A 20,571-nucleotide genomic window follows, 5' to 3' on the forward strand; every position below is an offset into this window, starting at 1 on the left:
CCTTAACCACTTACCAATTTGTAGCATCTTGGTCAAGAGTTGTAACCGCTGACCTAAAGCAAACACACCATTCGTACATCTGAGTATAGTGTGAGCAACAGCAGGAGGAAATGGTTAGTAAGGCAACGTAATGTGAGACGAGACAATGTGTTGAATGCAAAATGAAGACAGTACTGAAACGTTCAAGCAATACTGTTTAATTGTCTGTGATTATAATTGTATTGGCTGTAAATGATCAGTTATCAATTGTATCACTTATTTTATGCTAAACAACGTGCAACTCCCTGAAATATTACTTTAAACATACCGATATGCAAAGACATAGAAAACAAACAATGTGAAATACATAGTTTTGAATAGAAGCAACAACAGCCCATTTATCAAAAGAATGAAGAGAGAAAGTTGATATTACACTGGAGAATATTTTCAAAGACAATAACCTTCTGTCCTATGTTTCTTTGTGTTATCATTGCCAGTACATGACATGTTGCATTTAACACTTTACTGTTCTTCCCTGACAAGAGCTGAGGTAGACATTAAACCACTATCATCAAAGTGCTGGTAGACTACTTAATTAAAACAGTGCTATTACAAACAAACAAATTGTCTGATTAAGGCATAACAATTACTGAAAACAAGGCCGTCTCCTCTGAGGTTCTCTTTGTCTTTTCAAGCATGTTCCAAATAATGAAAAGACTTCAGTTCTACCAAACAATGTCTGCCTTAAGTATCATTTAAGCCACCAATAATTTATTGCACCAGAAGAAACACATCCAATATCTGCACTCTTTGAAGCACCAGTGCAGGATTAAAGCTACCCAAGAGGCCGGGACACATACATAAACATAGCAGGGTGTAATCAATAAACAGCCATGCAGTTATATGCTGTCAATAACGGTGCACCGCTGTATCCGATACTTGCCTCTTTTCTGTTCCACACCAAAGGGTTACGCCAATCTAATACAGCACGCACTATACTCTGCCTGTTGGGAGACTAAACACATTTTAATATACTGGAAAGAATATCAAAATGTCTGGTAAAAGATTTGGTCATCGATGGCGAGCATGAGGGCCACAGAAACTCTCCAAACTGTCAAAGAGACGTCTCAAAGATGACACAGATGTCCTTGGCACAGCGCACGTCTGTCACTCGCTTATTGTTCATGTAAACCTGGAAGTGCATCAGGGAAGCAGTGTCACAGAACACAAGCACACAGTCCAATCTAAGCTACAATCTGTTAAGGCGTGATTCATGACAGATCTAGTCGGCGCCAGGTGAAGGGATTTGTCACCCACTGAAGCGTGCAAAAGTGGCTTATTTAGCACTGTGAAATTCACAGGGAAAGAAATTGGAGATAATCACTGAAATGATTTGTTTCATTTGAGTTCATTTTTACTGGTGTGTTTACTTAAAGTGTCTACAAAATGCTTGATTAAAAAAATGCTTGATTTGAAAGCACAAAGACCAACAATTTCAATGGCAGAAAGTTTGAGAAAAAGAGGTGTGAAACGGGTGAAAACAGGTTGGCCTCGGCATGCAATATACCGTCTACTCTGGGATTCTCTTTCAACATGGACAAAAGAGCTAGAGGTTGATATCAGATTATTGAATGTATTTAAACCTTGACTGACAGCTATAGAAACTTGACACACAACATGTGGACCATCTCAGTATTTAATAAGTGGTCCTAGACAGTTATGGATGCTGCAGTAATCTGATCTAAGGAGAGAACCCTACAATAAAGAAAGAAAAACGTAAGGGCTTGAACAATGTCACTACCAATCCGCCAGTGTGCCGGGTAAGACGAAACCAAATAATACCACACTGTGCTGAGTCTTTGAAATCAGTATTTTACTCATTTCACTCCTCTGGCTGAGAAGATACAGTTCCGCTGATAAATTTGTGCGAGGGACAGAGAGAAAATGAAATGATGCCTACTTTTTTCTTATTTCACAAAGACCTGTTTGAAGTTGCAATATGGTATCTGTAGTCCCAGACAGATGCACATAAAATGGAATTGAACAATGAATAGCTGGCTCTTATCTGCTCAGTGTCTGAAGGGGAAATACATCACAAATGAATTTCACAGGGAAAAAATATGGACATTCTCTATTACAGTAATCCCCATAGAAAGTTTATCCCAAATCGCGATGAAGTTAAACCCAATATTTCCAAATAGATATAGTGCAAAGAAAGCTGCTTTTCTAGAATCATCTCTAAAATGATCTCAAATTTACATTATGAGAAAAAAAAATTATACGGAGAGTTTCTTCGATAATATCAGAGGATGTAAATCTACAAAGGGGACAATTTCTCTCTTGAAATTAATGTTATGGTGTTGCAATGCTCGAAGTAGGCACTTTAAATTAAAATGGTAATCAAGTGTCTTTGCATTGTCAGGGTAATGCACATCTCCTCTTGCTTAACTGTATCATTTTGGAGGTGAGCAATGAAGTCTGGAGTTAGAGGGAGAGTCTGGGATTATTGTGCCCTGGCTGAACTCTATTTAGTGACAGCCCCGTCCTGGGACAAAGATGGGTGTGGTTACCTGTTTGGCTGTGTGCAGCAGTGAGGCAGCCTCAGTTCTGCCTGTCTGTTGGACCATCTGGTAAAATATCCCTTCCTGGTTCTGGAGCAGCACGTATGGCTCATCATACTCCTGGATCCTGCCGGCATCGAGAACCTGCAATCACACATACAATGCTGGGTGTGAGTGTGTGTCACTGCCTGTATACTTTACTTTGGGGAAAACTGACATTTCAGCTGTTTCGTTGCTGAGTTATGCATGCAGACAGGGTAAGATGAATGGGGAAACACTAGTTCTCTGCACACTGGAACCATCCATTTCATGTGACTCATGCAACGACAAACACCGGTGCCTGTTTGTGCTCGACAGGGCCATGGACAATAAGCTTAGCCTGTTAGCAGTGTGAAAGTCTAGTACGCTGACTCTGACAGAATGAAGATCAGTGATGTATCCATGTATTTATCGTGGCATTTCAGCGGCTCAGGGGGGGTCCTCAGTCAAATCCAACAATCACACCTTTCAGACACTAGAAAATTACCATCATTTCTGTGACATCACATGCCCTATAAACCACACAAAGAATAGTGCCAATTCAAGCAATTTGAAAAAGACTACAATTATTTTATAGACAAATTTTAACAAGCTCGATCCTTAGAGCAATGACGAACAGTGTGCTATCGCTAAAGCACAGTTTTTGAGGTAGACTATAGTTTGTATCTTCGAAAGTGTTCTGCTTCTAAATATTGGCAAAGCTTAAGATTTGGACAAGGCAATTCATATGGGGCCCAATTTAGTTATCCTAGAGTGTGCAACAATCTGGGGGCATTTAACACGAGTGTAGGTGTGAAACAGTCCCCGCTGTGTGATATTTGGCTTTGGCTCAGTGACCGAGCAGCCACCAGGTCGTGCCCTATCCTCCACAGACGCTTAACAAATGCTGCCACAAATGGCACTAATTGGCACCTCTGCAGGCAGTAGCAGGAAAGGGCCAAAGATCAAGTGGCCCGAGCAAAGGCTCAATGAGAGGGAAAGCTGTGAGCGAGAAATCAGCCCAGCTGTTGCAATTTAGAGGAAGTGAATTGCATTTCTAAAGATAGTACAGTAGGCTTCTTGAGAAGAAAGGAAAAGGTGTTTGTTAGCTCTGACCATCAGGTGAGGTTGACGTACAGCAGTGGGAGTGCATAATTCCCCTTTTATCACATAGTCTGTACACAATGGGAGTTTAATTTAGCAAAGTTGAAAAGATAGGACTAGTTTGTGAAGGGATTTCTCAAAATGTTAGCTAAAAGCTTTAAACTTCTAGCTGGTCTTTTTTTCTGTCTGTTAACTAACTGATTACAGAAGGATGGAGATATCTAAAATACTGACTGAAGTGCTGGACAATGTGAATATACTGCATTCTTACTTACCAGTATTCTGTCACAGTCAATGATAGTATGGAGCCTGTGAGCAATGGTGAGGACTGTACACTCTTGAAACTTGTCCCGAATAGTCTGCTGTATGAGGCCGTCAGTTCTAAAGGAGGGAACACAACACCTCAGCACAAAAAACCTGCTTCCTACAGACCCTTAGGCAGGGAGTTTTACTTCACACTGAACAATGGCTCATCAGAAGTGAGGTATGTGCAGTAGTAGGTGTAAACAACAAAGGATAGCAGCGCTCCTTATGTTAACAAAAATCGATTCTGTTCATTTTGATTATCGTTTTTTTAACAAGATGATTTGATTCCAAACCAATTCCACATTATATTTTGTACAAATTTCGTAATTATTTCTGCTTTTGGTGTGGTTTGTTTTTGATTATTTATTGACTGTTCACTGCAGGAAAGCTACACCTGTGCATCTTTTCATGACCGTTTCACTTACAGTATGTGCTATTGAGTTATTTACCGAATTTCTTAAACATTTTGAAAATAATTTCCAAAGTGTGCATAACAGTGTTGCTACAGTTTTATTAAACCTAGCTAAAAAACATCTGGAGTAGCATTAGTTTACAGTATATCGAATAAAGTAAAAAAGGAGTCTTCAAGCATTGATGTTATGTGTTCTACTTGTAGACTCAAGTGTCACCTGACCTGGGGTCCACATTGGCTGTGGCCTCATCAATGATGAGGATGCGGTTCTTCCGGAGGATGGCCCTGGCCAGACACACCAGCTGCCTCTGGCCCACACTGATGTTAGAGCCAGACTCAGTCAGCACCGTCTCCAACTTATTGGGCAGGTCCTCCACTACGCCCTTCATCTGCACCTGCAGAGAGGGAGAGCAGAGCCCCAACCCTTCATTACCCCTTCATAAAGGCTTCCTGTGGGGATGTCTTTAAAGAGCTATCCAAACACACCCATTAACCGCCTGGCACAATGCAGGGCCAGGTCCACTGATGACCTTGGCCAGTGCTCTCTTGTGGCCAGCCTCTAGCTTTAATCCAGGCCACCAAACCCATTCAGAGGCAGGACCAGGAGCTGAAGCCCTTCACTGTGGGGGGAGCCTTCATCCTGGTTGGCCTGACTGCCCAAACACATCTCCCCCAGCATTTTCAATGGTTCCCAGTTACAAGCCGCACATTGAGCTGGGCCCCATGGCCCTAATGGGATTTCCCCCCATGACTTGTGGCGAGCAGGGAGGCTGAATGGCAGCATTGTACAGCGGGACAGAGGGATCCCCCCCTGGGCCGGCGAGGGGGAATCATTCAGAGCCACGCTGGAGTACCTCTTGGAGTGCATTCCACAGGTCCTCATCTGTGTGCAGCCTGAAAGGGTCCAGATTCTTCCTCATGGTGCCCGTGAAGAGAACTGGGTCCTGTGGATAGATGGATATAGAAAGAGAAGGCCGTGGCCAGTTAAGATAATGACAAGAGGGACGATGTATGAAAGGGTTAAGACAAGCTTTATAGAGCGCCGCTAGGCAATGTTTGAGGGGAAGATGCTCACAAAGGACTTGCTACACTCAGGAGTTCTATTCAATGCTCTTGCCAAATATGCTTCAATAAGTTGATCATTTTACTTGGAAAACGAGCAATTGTGCCCTGGTGTTGGTGGATAATAACTGTGCGACATTGTCTGGATATATAATATGGCAGAAAAAGTGCCATCTTGTCACTGTTACCAGACAAAGGCTTTTATACAGTAGCTGCATTAGAAATGATAATCTCAAAATGCCAAAAGTAACAGCTTTACTGCACAAACATTTGTCACAAGGGGTTATCGCATCAGTTTACCATCCTCATAAAAGGACAGCCTCAGATCTCAGAAAGCTAGGATGGCCAAGATATGTATTTATGTTGCACCCCACACACCTGTATCAGTTTTCATCGACACAGTCATCTTTGAGAGAGTAAATAAAGCTCTCAATTACAGAGCCGAGGAATGAGCCTACGAGTCCATAGGCGTTGTTCCAACATGCCACTCTGTTTGCGGTAAACCTGATAAACAGGAGCAAGCCGGCATCTCAGATATTTATTCATAAACTTATCCAGTGTTGAAGTGATTTACTGAACTCCTTCGAGGACTCTCCCAGGTCGTCATACGGAGGCCGTCTTGCCTCTCATGGTACAGATAAGCTTTTCATACAGCTTTTTTTCCATCAGTGAACAGATACAGATGCGCTTTTCTTTGAAACATAACACAGCATTTATGACACTTAAATGGTTATAATGATGATTTGAAAAAAAGCTTTTGAGAGCTGTGGCAGAGTCCATCACAGCAATAGAGGTGATGCGTAGCAGCAAGGAGGGACCCATAAGAAAAACTGACTTCAACTGTATCCTCAACAGTAATAGAATTGTGATAACTGAAGTTTACTCAACATATGAATCTAATTTCAAATCAAGATAGGAATTGTGTACCTGGCGAAAGTGAGATTAGACCAGGAGCAAGATAAACGTACACAATGGGTCTGAAAGGTCGAGTGTCCTGTGTTAAAGTTACAGTACTTCTAGTGTGAGTGTGACTCACTATCATACTTTAATATGTGCTCATTTACAGGTCAGCACCCAGGGCTGTTATGGAAAAACAATCAAGCATAAACTCTGGTATGTAGGCACACCGATTTATGCAGCACACACCTCTAAAATGCAGAATCAAGTCTCAACAAATGTGTAAGTTTAGAAACGACAGGAGTAACTGCTTAATTTTCATCCAGCAAAAGTAAAGCTTGCAGGACTTCCATGCTTGCTACCTGTGCCTTAGAAAATGTTACACCTCTTTACTTCCAATGAGCTTTTCCTTCTGTCACCAAAATACCGCCTTGTCATAAAGCCAACTGAAGTCCCAATTCAAACTAGTTTTGTGACACACGTTAATTGAGGATTCAATGTTCGGTTGGAAAAACTGCTTTCAAGCACAGCTTTCCATAGACCGATTATGTGCTCCACCAATTTTAAGCTCTGTGTTCCCCACAAAAATATATTTTTTAAGTAATTTCCGTGAATTCAATAGAAACTGAAATAGATCATTTTTAACACAATATGCTAATACTGTATGTGCTTATCACAATCAAATCTGTGGCTGGAAAACAATGAAACTCCTCACTGGCAACGTATAGCAGACATATCACTTTAAAAATGTCACATGAAAACTGTAAGGTAATGCAACTAGCAATTTATATCAAGATTTATTTTCCATATTAAAGTCTGACTGAATATAATTTAATCTCTGACAGGATAAATGTAAATCTAAGGGACTTGGCCTATACAAGTGTGTAAAACTATAGAGTGTAATACAGGACGATACTACAGGTAAGAATGTAAATCATAAAAATGCAATACAGTCAGTATGTGATACAGATAGGTATGCAGTTAAAGACTGACTGCTAACCTGACACTTTTTGCAAGTCTCTCCCAGGAGAAACAGCAAGAGTAAACAAAATCACATCAAACACACATCACATCCATCTTAAACTACTTTGAACGAGGAAGTAAAACTTTATCTGGAGTAGTAGCAATGCCAAAAACCTATCAAATCCACTGAAAAGCATTAATGACACTGTTTTTGGGCATCTTGGCTGCACCCTCGAAATGTTTGAGACTTGGGCTAAGTGACGGTGTACAAGGGGACTCTGACTGTGAGGATGGGGGAGACTTCTTCTAAGCAGCTTTCCCATGTTTGGGGGGTAGAAGGCTAATCCTCTGTCAGGGATGGGGAACTGCTCTCTTCACAGTACAGGCCGTGGGAGTCTTCTCCCCTCCCTCCACTCTGCTGACACTCACCCGCAGGCTGGCATTTTCTTAATGCCGTATCAGTTTCAAGAAGCGGAAATAAAGTTAAACTGTCTCAAGGCATCCGTTTGTCTCACTTTCAGAAATCCCCTCAGAGACGATTGTAAATTTCATCACTTGTTTTAGCTTTTTAAAAGCCGGGCGTATACAAAAAAAGGGCCAAATCATGAAGGTGTCTGTTACCAGTGTTCAATCTGACATTTGACAATTCTCAATCATGAGAAATCAAAAGCAGGACAGAAGAAGTTAATGTAATGGTCCAGCAGTTTTAGAAAATGACCAAGACATTAAATGCACATAATATTATTCTGTCAGTTCTAATATATGATTATGTCTCATATTTCATTATGAGTTATCTATTAGTATACAGTTGTAATTACACGACAGAACAGCTAAGACTGAGAGCAATTTTAAAAGGGCACCTGTGGGATGATGGACATTTTCTGGCGGAGAGTGTGCAGACCAATCTCAGAAGTCAGAACACCATCAATCATTATTCTTCCTTCAGGTTCTGCCAGCCGGAACAAGGCAGAGATCAGGGAGCTTTTACCAGCACCAGTGCGTCCAACGATCCCTACCTGCAGTGGAGAAATCAGAGCTATTTTATCCGTAAGAAATCCCATAAATTCACAGAAAAATACATTATCATGTTTCTTCGAGTTATTATTCATACGTGTGCTCATTGTGTCATGTCACAGAGGGTCATCTGTACAATAGAACCACTTGTATTGTGTGAAGATAAAAACAAATATTAATGGAAAATAATATATTCTCCAACAAACAGGTATAAGTCACTTTTTTGACTGTAGTCATATGACTTTGAAAACAAGGAAGATATGTTGAACATGCATTCATTAGGCACATTGCTAAACAAAAAATATTTTCAGGTCTTAGTTGTATCATTTTGAAGCTTATTCACATGGCATCAGGCAAACCCATATTGGTATCATCAGCATAATTTTGTGTTGGACCTTTTGCAAGTTTATTATAAAAGGTAGCTATTTTAAAGGGTTCAATAGTCTATAAAAGTGCTCATTTCGTAGTACAACAGTGTCATGCATTCCATATGCCGTCTGTTAGTTACTCACTATAACTCCAGTTCTATGATAACTGGTGAAATGATTAAACAAGGCTCTACAGGCTTCATAGGCTTAAGCACTCATCTTTTTGTGTCTATGTATATCATGTACTGTACAAGCCAGTGGCGGGCCGTCAGAGCCGTCTAAGCCTGACCATTAACATGCGCTGTGATTGGTCGGTGAAGCTGCCATCTCAAACCTAGAAGCTAGAATCTCAGGATTTACTGATGACCGCTTTCCCACAGAGGTTCATGTGTGTCTAATGAGTGAATTGCTGATTATGTTACTGTTTTTTTTTTTGTTTTTTTTTTTACATTTACAGTGATATGTAATCATAAACTAGCCATAGTGCTGTTTTTGCTGCTGCACCTGGGGGTGCTGGTGCTTCTACCCCCGGCCTCTCCTTTGCCCAGGGAGAGGTTGTCACCGGCACAGCTGTGCTACAACGTCATGTCTGTGCACTGTGCAGGGTCACCATTTGCGCACTGTCCTTAGTGCCGTGTCGCCACGGCGAGGATTGGCTAATGTAAAGAGCGTTAAGTTTGTGCGGCAATGCCGGCAACCCACCCTTTACACTTGACTCTTAAAACACGGACCAAGGAGTCTAACTCACGCGCAAGTCAGAGGGTCTCTGAAACCCCGTTACGCAATCAAAGCTAGGGCTGGCATGCGAGCTGTATGCTCGCGGTGGAGCCGTGTGGTGAAGCATATGAACGTCAGTGTGTCGTTCTGTGACAGTAACTCCAGAGACACTTTTTCCTCCTAGCCCTAGGTCTAAAACCACGGTCCTCCACTGGTAGAAGCGAACCCATCAGGACATTAGACAAAGGCTGTGATCAGTGAGCAGAGCCCTGCATGAAATGCCTCTCATTCCTTTGAATGAGGCCTATTGCCAAAGTGACATCATCCACCAAGACGCTGTGTTAGGTGAGCAGAAACCTGAAAGCACACATACCTAGTAAACTACGTCGTACCAGGTACACAGTATCTCAACAGTTTACCACAAAGTTGTTGTTATGAAATACAACGTTGTTGTCATTGTGATAACTTCCGACAGCCCTTTCGGTGAGTACTATAAGCTGCTGAACAGCTTTTTTGCATATGAAAAGACTTCAAATTCACAATCTGTTACTTTCGAGATTGTATTTCATGTCTTAACCATACATGAAGCAATTTGCTTACATCAGAACGCACCAACCCACACCAATGCAGCCTTTTGCCGTGTTTTAATGCATGGGTGAGTTTGGTCTGAACACTAAGCGTCTACTGCCATGCTGTTTGAAGCTGTAGTTAGGTACAGCAGGGCTTTGAGCTTAATGCTAATGTCAGAATGCTAACATGCACACAATGACATTCACAGGCTGATTCTTTAAAAGGCATAATGATTACCATCTTAGTCATATTTTAGCATCTTAGCAAGTTAATATTTGCTAATTTCTACTAAACACAACATAACTAGGCTAAATGTATTTTGTCATTATTGCACACATTTTAATTGTAGGCGTACTAGATGAGGTTAACTTAGTGTGTCAAGTGAGATACACGAGTGAAGATTCAAATCTTGAGGCTTTATTTTCTTCTCTATCCATCTCAATCTGCACTATAAGAAAGCAAAACTAATTCCTAATTGGCCGTGAATGAAAACAAAGCTATTTAAAAAAATTAAAAAATAGTGTTTCTTAAAAGAACCGTCTCACGATACACTTGAAACCACATTGCTCGGTTCCATGGCTTTCATTAATCTTACTAAGGAAAAGTGCTTTTCCCGTATTATTTTTCCATCTCATTTCACACAAGCAGAGTAAATTCAACAAACCATATTTTGCATTTACATTTTATCTGGAGCATAACAAAATAAAAAAGTGAAGGACTGTGCATTATTGATCTTAGAGATGACTAATATGCCCTTACTAAGCCATTTCTCAACCAAATTAAAAATGTGCACTCCAGGCAGATCTCCACTAGGTGTGTCTGCAACTACCACTGTTGTACTGCGTGATTAAATAAATACCAACCACCCACACACAAATGGGCTATACGGCATTGTAAAACACACTTAATTTAACCTCAAAAGCAAGCATTAATTTATGCATGCAATCAGCTTGAAGATGTCGTATAAGACATACAATCTTGCCACTAAAAAAACTAAACTCACCAAGCTGTCTGCCAGCATAGCAGTGGCAGCAGTATGTGTACTGGTAGTTCTTTTAGCTGTTAGCCAAACACACTGTCCAAGAAAAATGAAGTGTGCAAACTGTTTACCCCATTGTGTAGCGGCAGTGGTTCAACAATGCACTCAACCGGGTTATCATTAGCAGCCCCTACCAGACGGGGGTTGGTTAAGAGTTTTAAGTGAGGAGCCAGCAGGCAGTCAATGGCAGTAAAAAAGAGGCATTCACAGCAGTTTTGAGAAAGTGTGAGTTACCAAAATCACGAGAGGTCCTTGAACATGTAGCCATAACTGGTCGCCTAAAATATTATGCAGTATTCTGTTGTAGAATACGAGATTATCCTTGGACAGACGCAGAGGTATGCACTCACTCACAGACACTCGCACACTAAACTGATCGCATTACACTCCTGGTGTAGATAATAACAATAGAAGGTCAACTGTGGTGATGCAACTAGTTGTGTGTTTTTATATGATTATGTACAGTAAGTGACTGAAGTCAGGGCCAGAATGAATGGATTGTGTACTGTAGGTGTAGGTTTCCTTGTGAGAGGGTGTCAGGGGAACTGTCATGATGCACAAAGCCTTTCACCTCCATGGCATGTGACAAAGATCCCTCCCATGGGCTGTCAGAGCCAGGGCCTCTACACTTATCAACCCATCCATTGTGAAATCAGCCGCCCTGGCCAAGCATAGCCATGCAAAGTACACCCCCTGCATTAAACACAATTTCAATCATCCTCAACCATCTCCTCTGCTTCTCTCTCTCTCCACCATCGCCCATTTCCCTTGGCCTCTCCTCTCTAGTGAATAAACAGTTGTCACCGTCAGGTAGCTCAAAATGCAAATTGGGAACAAATGGATCCACTTGAACAGTCTTAATTACATGATATGTATTCCATGAATCACAAATGGTATGGTCCTGAAGATTCAGCAGCACAATGTGGTGTCCCTTTATTAATTGATTTGAAAATAATGCCACATAAAAAAAGAATCACATCACGCCTTCTCCACGAGCTGCATATAAACCTAAGTCACGGGCTGTGCACATCAGTAAGCATGCACAGGTGGGAATAAAGACAATAACCTTTTCTCTGGATGAGAAGACAACAGTCAGGTTCTTCAGGACCAAGCGCTCATTGACACTGTAAGAGAAGTTGACTCTGTCAAAAGTGATGGACCCTGCCTTGGGCCAATCATTTGGCAGCTGTTTGTCGGTCTCCCAGGGTGCTTCACTCTCCAGCTCTGCATACTCAACCACTCTCTCCACTGATGTCATCTGCAAAAGATAAAGCAATGTTTTGCTCCTTTGATTATTTGAAACAACTGAAAATGGCAGTATTTTATCTTCAGTAGACGTAAAGTTATTCAAACAAGAAACAGATAACATACAGGTCCTACTGGTATTTCAAATTCAACCATCTCAGAAATGATCATATTTAGCCTTTAATGAGTGTTTTATAGGATTACTCCAGTAATGTAGTATTGCACTTCCATAGAATTTTGGTGATTACAGACAAATAAAAAAAAGTGGCCAAAATCAAAGCAGAAGAGGCCGACATAAGATATCTTTTAGTCTCTGAAATTAGTCCAAAAACAATTGAGCCTACATTTCCCACAATGCAGCTGAGCAATGTTAGAGTCTCCATGTGGCTGTTTTCAATATAGGTAACGGCACATGTCTTATTTTTCTTAAGTTTACACTTAATAGTTCATTTTGCTGACTTTGCATACTGAACACACATACAGCAAACAGTTCAGTTATGACACATGGCTGTTGTACCAGGATAATAACAGTTTATGGAGTTTATATTTGTAGCACAAGCATTTTGTTGTGCTTTACTTTGTCTTTAGATACATTGCCTTAAATCATTGTAACTCATTTTTCTTTGAGTTACCAGTGCTGGAGGAATATTTTGTCATGCTGAAGGAAAAGATGCACCCTTTGAAACTGTTTAATAAAATGGCCATTGTACCAAGTACCAAGTGCCAGTCACATCATGAGTGTGTGACTGGCACACACACTCATGTTTGATAGATGATAATATTCATATTTGATAGATGATAATGTACCAAGTGCCAGTCACATCATGGGGGGATTTCATTTTAATTATTTCTTAGACTGTATTGATTTGTTGGTACTTTTTTGGATTGTTAAAATAGCTATATAGCTATCAAAAATAAATAGTCTAATCAGCCATTATGAGTTCAATTCTGTTCAGTTGACCCGAACTTTGTCACATATTTCATAAATTGTTTGTTTTATTTTTGGGTAAATACAACTCCCTCTCATAAATAAGGTTTAATGATATCAGCACAAAATATAAACTTAATTTAAGTGTTCAAATGTAAATGTTCTCACCATGTTCTCAATCTCTGCACTCTGCCTGACGCCCCACTGGAACATGCCTGTAAGTGTCACTGCATAAGATAAAGCCAAGCCCACTGCACCTGGTTCCAGTCCTGGAAACAAGAGGAAACACACAGTCAGGAATTTATTGTCATAGTTTCACTAATCAAGTCTCATTTGTCAAAAATGTGTCACAGGGTTGAATCAAAGTTTATACCATCCCTGAGGTAAAGGCAGCCAAAAGTAATGATGGTGACAAAAATTGAGCAGATTCCATCAAGACGGACAGCAAACCACCGTGAAGTAGTCAGGAATAAAAACCATGCCTCTGTTAACAAACAAAAATAAACCGATTATATAATACATGTGATCTCTCCAGCCTAGATATTGCTCATATTGAAAAATGTAACATTAACTTGAATGACTTTGATAAAAAGTTATTTCCCTTAAGTGAAATAGATTTTAACTCTCACCTGAGTGAAGATCTTGATATCCATCAAACATTTGCTGAAACCTCTGCTGAACCTTGAAGGCACGGATGGTGCTCAGTCCTTGGAGAGAAGATGAAAGGTGGGAGAATACAGGACTCCGAGCTAAAAGAAATATATACACATAACACATTTGTTAGTTAGCATTTGATAAAACATGCATCAATGATGCCTGATTCAGTGTGAACCATAATCAAAGTTGATGGACAATGTGTCCCTGATGTCAAGCCATATTGCCCAGAAAATAATTTTGTTGCCGTTGTTCGCATTTGCCCTTTTGCAAATTAAAAATGCACAGGGATACACTACTGTTTTTGTTTTGTTGTTTGTCATGTGTTTACTTTTGCAGCGAATGGACAGCAACTACATTTTGTTCTGCAACCCTGTGTTGGGTAATGACAATAAACTATACTTGAATCTGTAAAATTAGCTATCCATGTTTCAACACAAAGGCATTCCTTACTCTATTCTTAAAAGAGTTTTGAAGAGTTTAAAATCAATTTCATTAGAATGTATTTGCTTTTGTATACTATATCCTACTTTTATTACTGCTTCTATTTTTCAACATTCTGTATTTTTACTTGACATTTTACTTGACATTTTGGGGCTTTCTTCTCAATATATTGATTTTCAGAAGGCAAAGGAACTGTTAGTTGATAATCAATAGTGAAATATACAAACGTTGAGTATGTTCGCGATGCCAAAGAGTTTTGATTTTAGGAAAGGTTTCAATTGAGTGGTCTTTTGTTGCCATTTGTTAAGCTTACAAAACCAAAGACAAAACCTAAATGTTTCCTCTGGGCTATTTAATAGAACTCTTGTTCTTTAAGATGATAGAACCTGTTGGCCAATGTGCATTTGGGCTCTCAGCCCAGAATAAAATACATGAACTAAAGCCTGCGATGGCCTAGTCATGCCCACTTGGCATTTTTCCCATTGTATGTGATGTCATGAACTCCCGTCTCTTGAGGAAACTGCGTGTGGCCGAGCCATAGGCCACCGCCACCTTTAGCCTTTATGCTAATGACCATGGCTTTCCTCAATGGTCTATTAGCATTCCTGTGGTCTGCTTTTGTCTCTTACCACAAATGGACATGCCCACCCCACCACCAAAAAAAGAAATTACTGGTAGACTCTAGGCGCTTGATGTCTCTAGAGGTCTGCAGGAAGTAGCATCGCAGAAACAGGAAGACAGCGAGAAGGGGAACAACAGGAATAAGGATCCAGGGGATGATGACGGCAGCTACTGCAATCACTCCGATGACTTGGAGCATTACCTGCGACAGAAAGAGAAATAGAAAGGAGCACAATACTAACTAATACAAACAGCATCTAAGTGAAAAGCTTGACTGCTGCTGTGTGGGCTACCACCAAGGCAGTGAGACCTATTTTTAAGGTGAAACAAGAGAGACTTTCAGTTGTATTTGTGTGAGACCATCACAAACATACAGTAAGGTAACAGCAGGTTGTGGGACTGAGGTTATGTGACTCACAGTGTGAAAGGAAAACGACCACATCGCTAATTCTCACTTAGTAGCAGGTGAGAATTTACCACTTGGCCACTGCAGCTCATATCCTTGGCTCCCTTGGGCTTTCCCTTCAACACTTCTGGCCTGTAAGCCTTCCTGGCAGAGCAGCCAGCCAACAAGCATGGCCACAGTGACTGGCAGAGTGTTCTGGGAACCACACTGTGGGTATCTGATACATCACACTCAAACCACACAGTCCTCAACAACACAGTGACTCATCACCCGTGTTAATGGCTCTGTGACACATCTAGACCAGGATACTAGAGCTGCCTAAACAGGATTGACAGCAATGACGACACCAAAGCACCCAACCCTGCACTGTGTTTAGAAACTGATTGAAGAATTTGATAAAGAATATATATATATATACTCAGTCACAAGGGCCTTTTTTGTGCTGTACACTTTTTACATTTTGCTGACAATATTTATACACTTTTACCCTATGATTTTTAATATAGTACTTTTAATGGAGTGTGTTTACAAAGTGGTATTGCTACTTTTGAAATAAATGATGTGAATACTTCTTCCACCACTGCACATGTGAGAGACCATTTCTTCTCAACTGAAAGGTATACCGTGTTACATATTTCATATTTGATAGATGATAAAATTGAAACCTCACACCCTGAAATTAGACACATCCTAACAGATGAATCCTAAAACATGGAGATTAGGATCATACTGTTACCTTCAGTGGTCTCAGACTAGCCCAGAGAGATAGAAATTTAATTTAGCACCTTAATTACGGATGTTATCTGCCACTTAAGCGCACATTTAAGCATGATCACTTTCAGTGTAGTTTCATGATGAAAAGCTAGTCATTTCATTTGCAGTTCAGATAAGAGGGTATTACTATTGCTGTAGTGGAGCCCACACAATCAAACTGTGGGTGGAAGCTACTGAGCACAACTGATCCCAAGAATTTCACAGTACATAAGTTCCAATCTTAGCCTTGATGGAAGGCTACCAGACTGCAAAGTGAGATGGTGGCCCACGAGCCATTACTGCATGTTATCCAGCCTTCCCTTAAGGGGATCAAATATGAACTAAACAAATGTCTTATCAAATATTAGATTTTTCTTATACTCTCCTGCTGCTGATTGGTGACACTGTGACACTGCTCATTCATGTCTGCCAATTGTTTCCATAAATTCTAATTGGGCCCATTTCAGTCGGAGGCCACAGAGGTCCAAGTCAGGCTTATCTGACAGTGGGGTCATCTGTGGGGACAGAGGAGGAACAGGAACCATTAGATAGGAGTCTTGCCTCCTCCTGCTCCCTAGGGCCCACGGTCGCCATGGCCCTGTTTGATGTGATCCATTTGCGTGGTCTGGCGCTTATCATGTCAGCATCGGGAACACCGTGGCCCCCCCACCCACACTACACACAGATGATTTTGATAAGTGATCCCACCTCACCCCCCCGGACCACATCCATATCTCCAATTAAACCACACAGGAACAGAAAACTCCCAAAGCCACATCCCGCTGCACATAAAAATGGATAAAAGGATGAAAGGTTTTGTATACAAACAACTTAAATAAAGAATTACCACTAATTGCTCTTTAGCAAGAAAAGAAAGCTACCGCACGCATCTGATTCAGTCATTCAAGCAAACTAAGCACACTGCTGTGTCCAAAGACCATTGAGATTTCGACTGACCCTAATTGCTTTATTTTGTCAATGATTCTATCAGCTCTTTGATGTTAAAATAAATGCAGAAAATTGAAGTTAATTGCTATATTTGTGCTCAGCAATGATAGCGACTGTTGTTCCACAGCAGAAAATAAACACTTGCCTTTAATTAAACATCCCTCCGGACACGAAGAATCGGTACGCTTTTCACAACCTCTTTTTTATCCTCCCTTTAGTTACTGACAGTGTGCAATAATTGCCACAGGGAGGGAAAAAAAAGTGCAAACAAAACAGGAAATGAGAGGAAAGCAGGGCAAAGAAAATTCCTCAAAAGAAGACCTCTGTCATCGTTGGAATTTTTTTTCACTCCACACTTTTCCGTGACAGAGTGGCACAATAAGTTGCAAGGGTCAGTGGTACTGAAACAAAACAGGGCTGTTCCACTCGGGCTCTGGAACAATAGAAGTGACCCAGTCCATTCTACTCTGTCTTTGGGCTTTATTTTAGCATTAAGGCCCAGATGCTATGGCCTTTCTTTGGGAGAAATGACTGTGGACACCTCCTTCACATTTTCCCTTTCTGGGCCATTTTCACTTCATAAAGCTGCAGTCAATGTGTTTTGTGTGTGGTGAGGAGGGTCTGACACATACTGTGGTGGTCTCAGTCGCTGTCTACATTGGTGGCTCAAGTAGTCCTAGGATTAGGCCTTTGTGTGCTGTGAAAAGGTAAAAGAAGTCACTTATTTGGGCTCAGTCAAGCTGCTGATTTCCAACCCCATTTTGGAAATAAGAGAAAGGCTTTGAAATGCGGTCTCTCTCTCTCTCTCTCTCTCTCTCTCTCTCTCTCTCTCTCTCTCTCTCTCTCTCTCTCTCTCTCTCTCTCTCTCTCTCTCTCTCTCTCTCTCTCTCTCTCTCTCTCTCTCTCTCTCTTTCTCTACTATAAATCACTTATGTCCAGCAAATTCATTCATTCATTCATTGCTCCTTTCTCCCTTTCTTGAAAACAACATTTTTAAATGTTTTCAAAAACAACAATTCACAAATACAAAAGTCACTCACAGAAAGCATACAATGCATTATCTCCATCATATTGACATGATGTGAGTTTCTAGATAAGATTGGGACTTTGTTACGTAAGTTCCCAGGCTCAATGGACCCCTGGACTGGCCTGTACGTCTGAGTAAGAGCAGCTGAGTTGCTCGACCGCAGCATCATGAGAGACCACACATACACACACTGGAAGCTTTTGCTGGCCAATGCTCGCCATCAAATGACCATGTGTGGTATTGCTGAGTGGCCAGTTAGACAAACCTATAAGAGCGCGCACACACACACACACACACACACACACACACACACACACACACACACACACACACACACACACACACACACACACACACACACACATCACAGTATTCTGACCAATAAGTGCCTATAACAAGTAACTTAGTTAATCTTTAGGCGTCTCACCTTTCCGGGTCACTTGTATTTTTTTTTTACTGTGTGCAAGGAGACAATGGCAGTGTCATAAAACCATGTTATAAGGGATTTATGGCACATCCCATATATTTCCACATAGGACCATCTCCTGTATTTCTCAGTTTAACCTGTGTAACGCCTGCGGCCAGTGAATTCTTCACTTCTTCTGTCACCAGCATGGTAAAGAAGAGAGAGAATGCCGGTGAAATCCCATCCTACAGCACTCACGGTTACGTCAGCAGTTCTCAAATCACACAAAGCCACTGAAAAAGCCTGACACACAATGTGCCACAATATACAGACTCACACAACGATCAACCCGCTAGTGTTTTTAGACAATAGTCATCTTTGCTGTGTGCTTGTGTGTCTTCTGTGCTGGGTTTGTGTCTGCATACCGCACACATGCACTCCCACTTTTTCTCACACACACTTGAAATATATCTCTTCCGGGGGACTGTTGGTTGCTGTAATTTATGATTTATGAGGCAGTGTTTATGCATGTTTATATCCTATTAACATTTGTGAGAGCAGGCTAAATCCCAGTCAAAAAAAGTAACTGTCAGCTGGTGTCTTAGCATGCACAGGCTGACAAACTGAATTTGTATGAATGGTTTAGAAGACCAATGAATGTAGTTATCGGACCTCACAGTTAGTGATGTGACTTGGTCAAGAGCCTTCACACAAAATCCTCCACTGAAAGACCCCTGTACTCACCCCTCATTGTCTTGCCCTCCTCCTCTGCCCCCTCTGTGAAAATAGAACCAACCCAGGATTTAAAGGTCAAGTCTGCACAAAAGAAGACAGTCCCCGAAGCCTGAGGTGTTTTTAATTGACATTTCTGTCTTTGTCCCCTGACCATAAAGAGAGAGGAGAAAGAGCCTTTTTTTCCCAATACACTAAATTAGTACTAAATGAGACCTGTGAAGAAAATAGGGCTTTGGGGTGTAACCAGGTTCCCCCAGCTTCAGGGAATCCCCTTGTTAGGCGGTTATGGGGGCAGTGCTGAGGGGCTGTGAAGTGCTTACTCCACCATAAAGGGGGAGGCTCTGGTGCAAATCCCCACACAGAAGCGGCATCTCCCCATAGAGGGAGATAAACCAGTTAGGCCATTGTTTATGAAGTTTCACTTTATTCTACCCTGACAACCATTTAAACAATGACTATGGGGAAATGTCCCTCCGTGAATGAGCAACAATAGTCAGGATCAGCAGCTTTTCTGCGCAGCTAATACTTGGATAAAAAAGAGTGAAAATCATCCTTCCTGAAAGCATTAAAGACTGCTCCATGAAAGACACCTGCAAACAAGAGCAGAACGCAGCACAAACAAAAGTGTTCTGTCCCAAGGATGCCACCTTTGTGCACTATCCCAATCACTTCCTACTTTCTGCTGCAGCAACTGACCGGCAGAAATTATGTGCATATGATATGTACAGTCTTATTCTGACAGTTTACTCTTCAGTTATTAAAAGCAAGCTTTACCTGCAACACAGACACAGGGTTAAATGGTACAGCATCTTGCATTTCATGATTCATAAGACAGGTAATAACTTTTATTGTGGAAGTCAAACTTGGTGTACAGTGAGTATATATGTGCAACAGAAGTATTTACTCCAGCCATTTAGTATTTTACTCCAGCCATTATTCACCTTATTATCAAAATGAGGGAAACTATAGCAGACAAAAAGCTTTTGTGCATATGATCTTTTGTGCTTTCAGCATTTAAGATGGCTTTTGTCTACTGTGAGATGGGTATCTGCCACAAACATCACTCAGGCATTGTGAAGGGGGGATTCATTTTCAGCACGCCTTTGTTCTATTCTTTGGCCCTAACCAAAGAGCCACGCCTGCTCCTCTACCTCGAATTGTGCAGCGAACATTCCCTTCTTTGTGGTGCGAGGTGCATGAGCTGGCTCATCTCCGCAGGCTTTCGTGGGAGATGGCTGTCACGGTGGCAGGGTGGCATTTGGTAACCCAACCTAGTTATGCACCATGGTGGCCCTTGGCTACCAGGCCCATAAGACTGTGGAGCATTAGGTGAATTGCACTGAGAGGGGCAAGTCCGGCTCTGGTTCTGTTCCAACTGACCTGTCCTCTTTCCC

General features: G+C 41.3%; 1 protein-coding gene across 1 annotated transcript in view; it reads right to left on the bottom strand.

The window, feature by feature from the left end:
* Window positions 1-280: 280 nt before the first annotated feature.
* Window positions 281-20,571, bottom strand: part of LOC137782694 (ATP-binding cassette sub-family C member 4-like) — a 34,188-nt gene continuing 13,897 nt past the window's right edge. Inside the window, exons 21-31 of the mRNA XM_068572231.1 lie at window positions 14,954-15,104; window positions 13,813-13,932; window positions 13,557-13,667; window positions 13,352-13,452; window positions 12,077-12,268; window positions 8,163-8,318; window positions 5,235-5,324; window positions 4,603-4,775; window positions 3,938-4,043; window positions 2,550-2,684; window positions 281-1,171 (exon numbers count right to left, since the gene is read on the bottom strand). Of these exons, the coding sequence (XP_068428332.1) occupies window positions 1,094-1,171; window positions 2,550-2,684; window positions 3,938-4,043; window positions 4,603-4,775; window positions 5,235-5,324; window positions 8,163-8,318; window positions 12,077-12,268; window positions 13,352-13,452; window positions 13,557-13,667; window positions 13,813-13,932; window positions 14,954-15,104 (1,413 nt within the window). The 3' untranslated portion in view covers window positions 281-1,093. The remainder of the gene's footprint in view (window positions 1,172-2,549; window positions 2,685-3,937; window positions 4,044-4,602; window positions 4,776-5,234; window positions 5,325-8,162; window positions 8,319-12,076; window positions 12,269-13,351; window positions 13,453-13,556; window positions 13,668-13,812; window positions 13,933-14,953; window positions 15,105-20,571) is intronic.

This window comes from Clinocottus analis, unplaced genomic scaffold (genome assembly GCF_023055335.1).
Source record: "Clinocottus analis isolate CAN_PGR_092001 unplaced genomic scaffold, fCliAna1.0.p SCAF_12, whole genome shotgun sequence".
Taxonomy (NCBI): Eukaryota; Metazoa; Chordata; class Actinopteri; order Perciformes; family Cottidae; genus Clinocottus; species Clinocottus analis.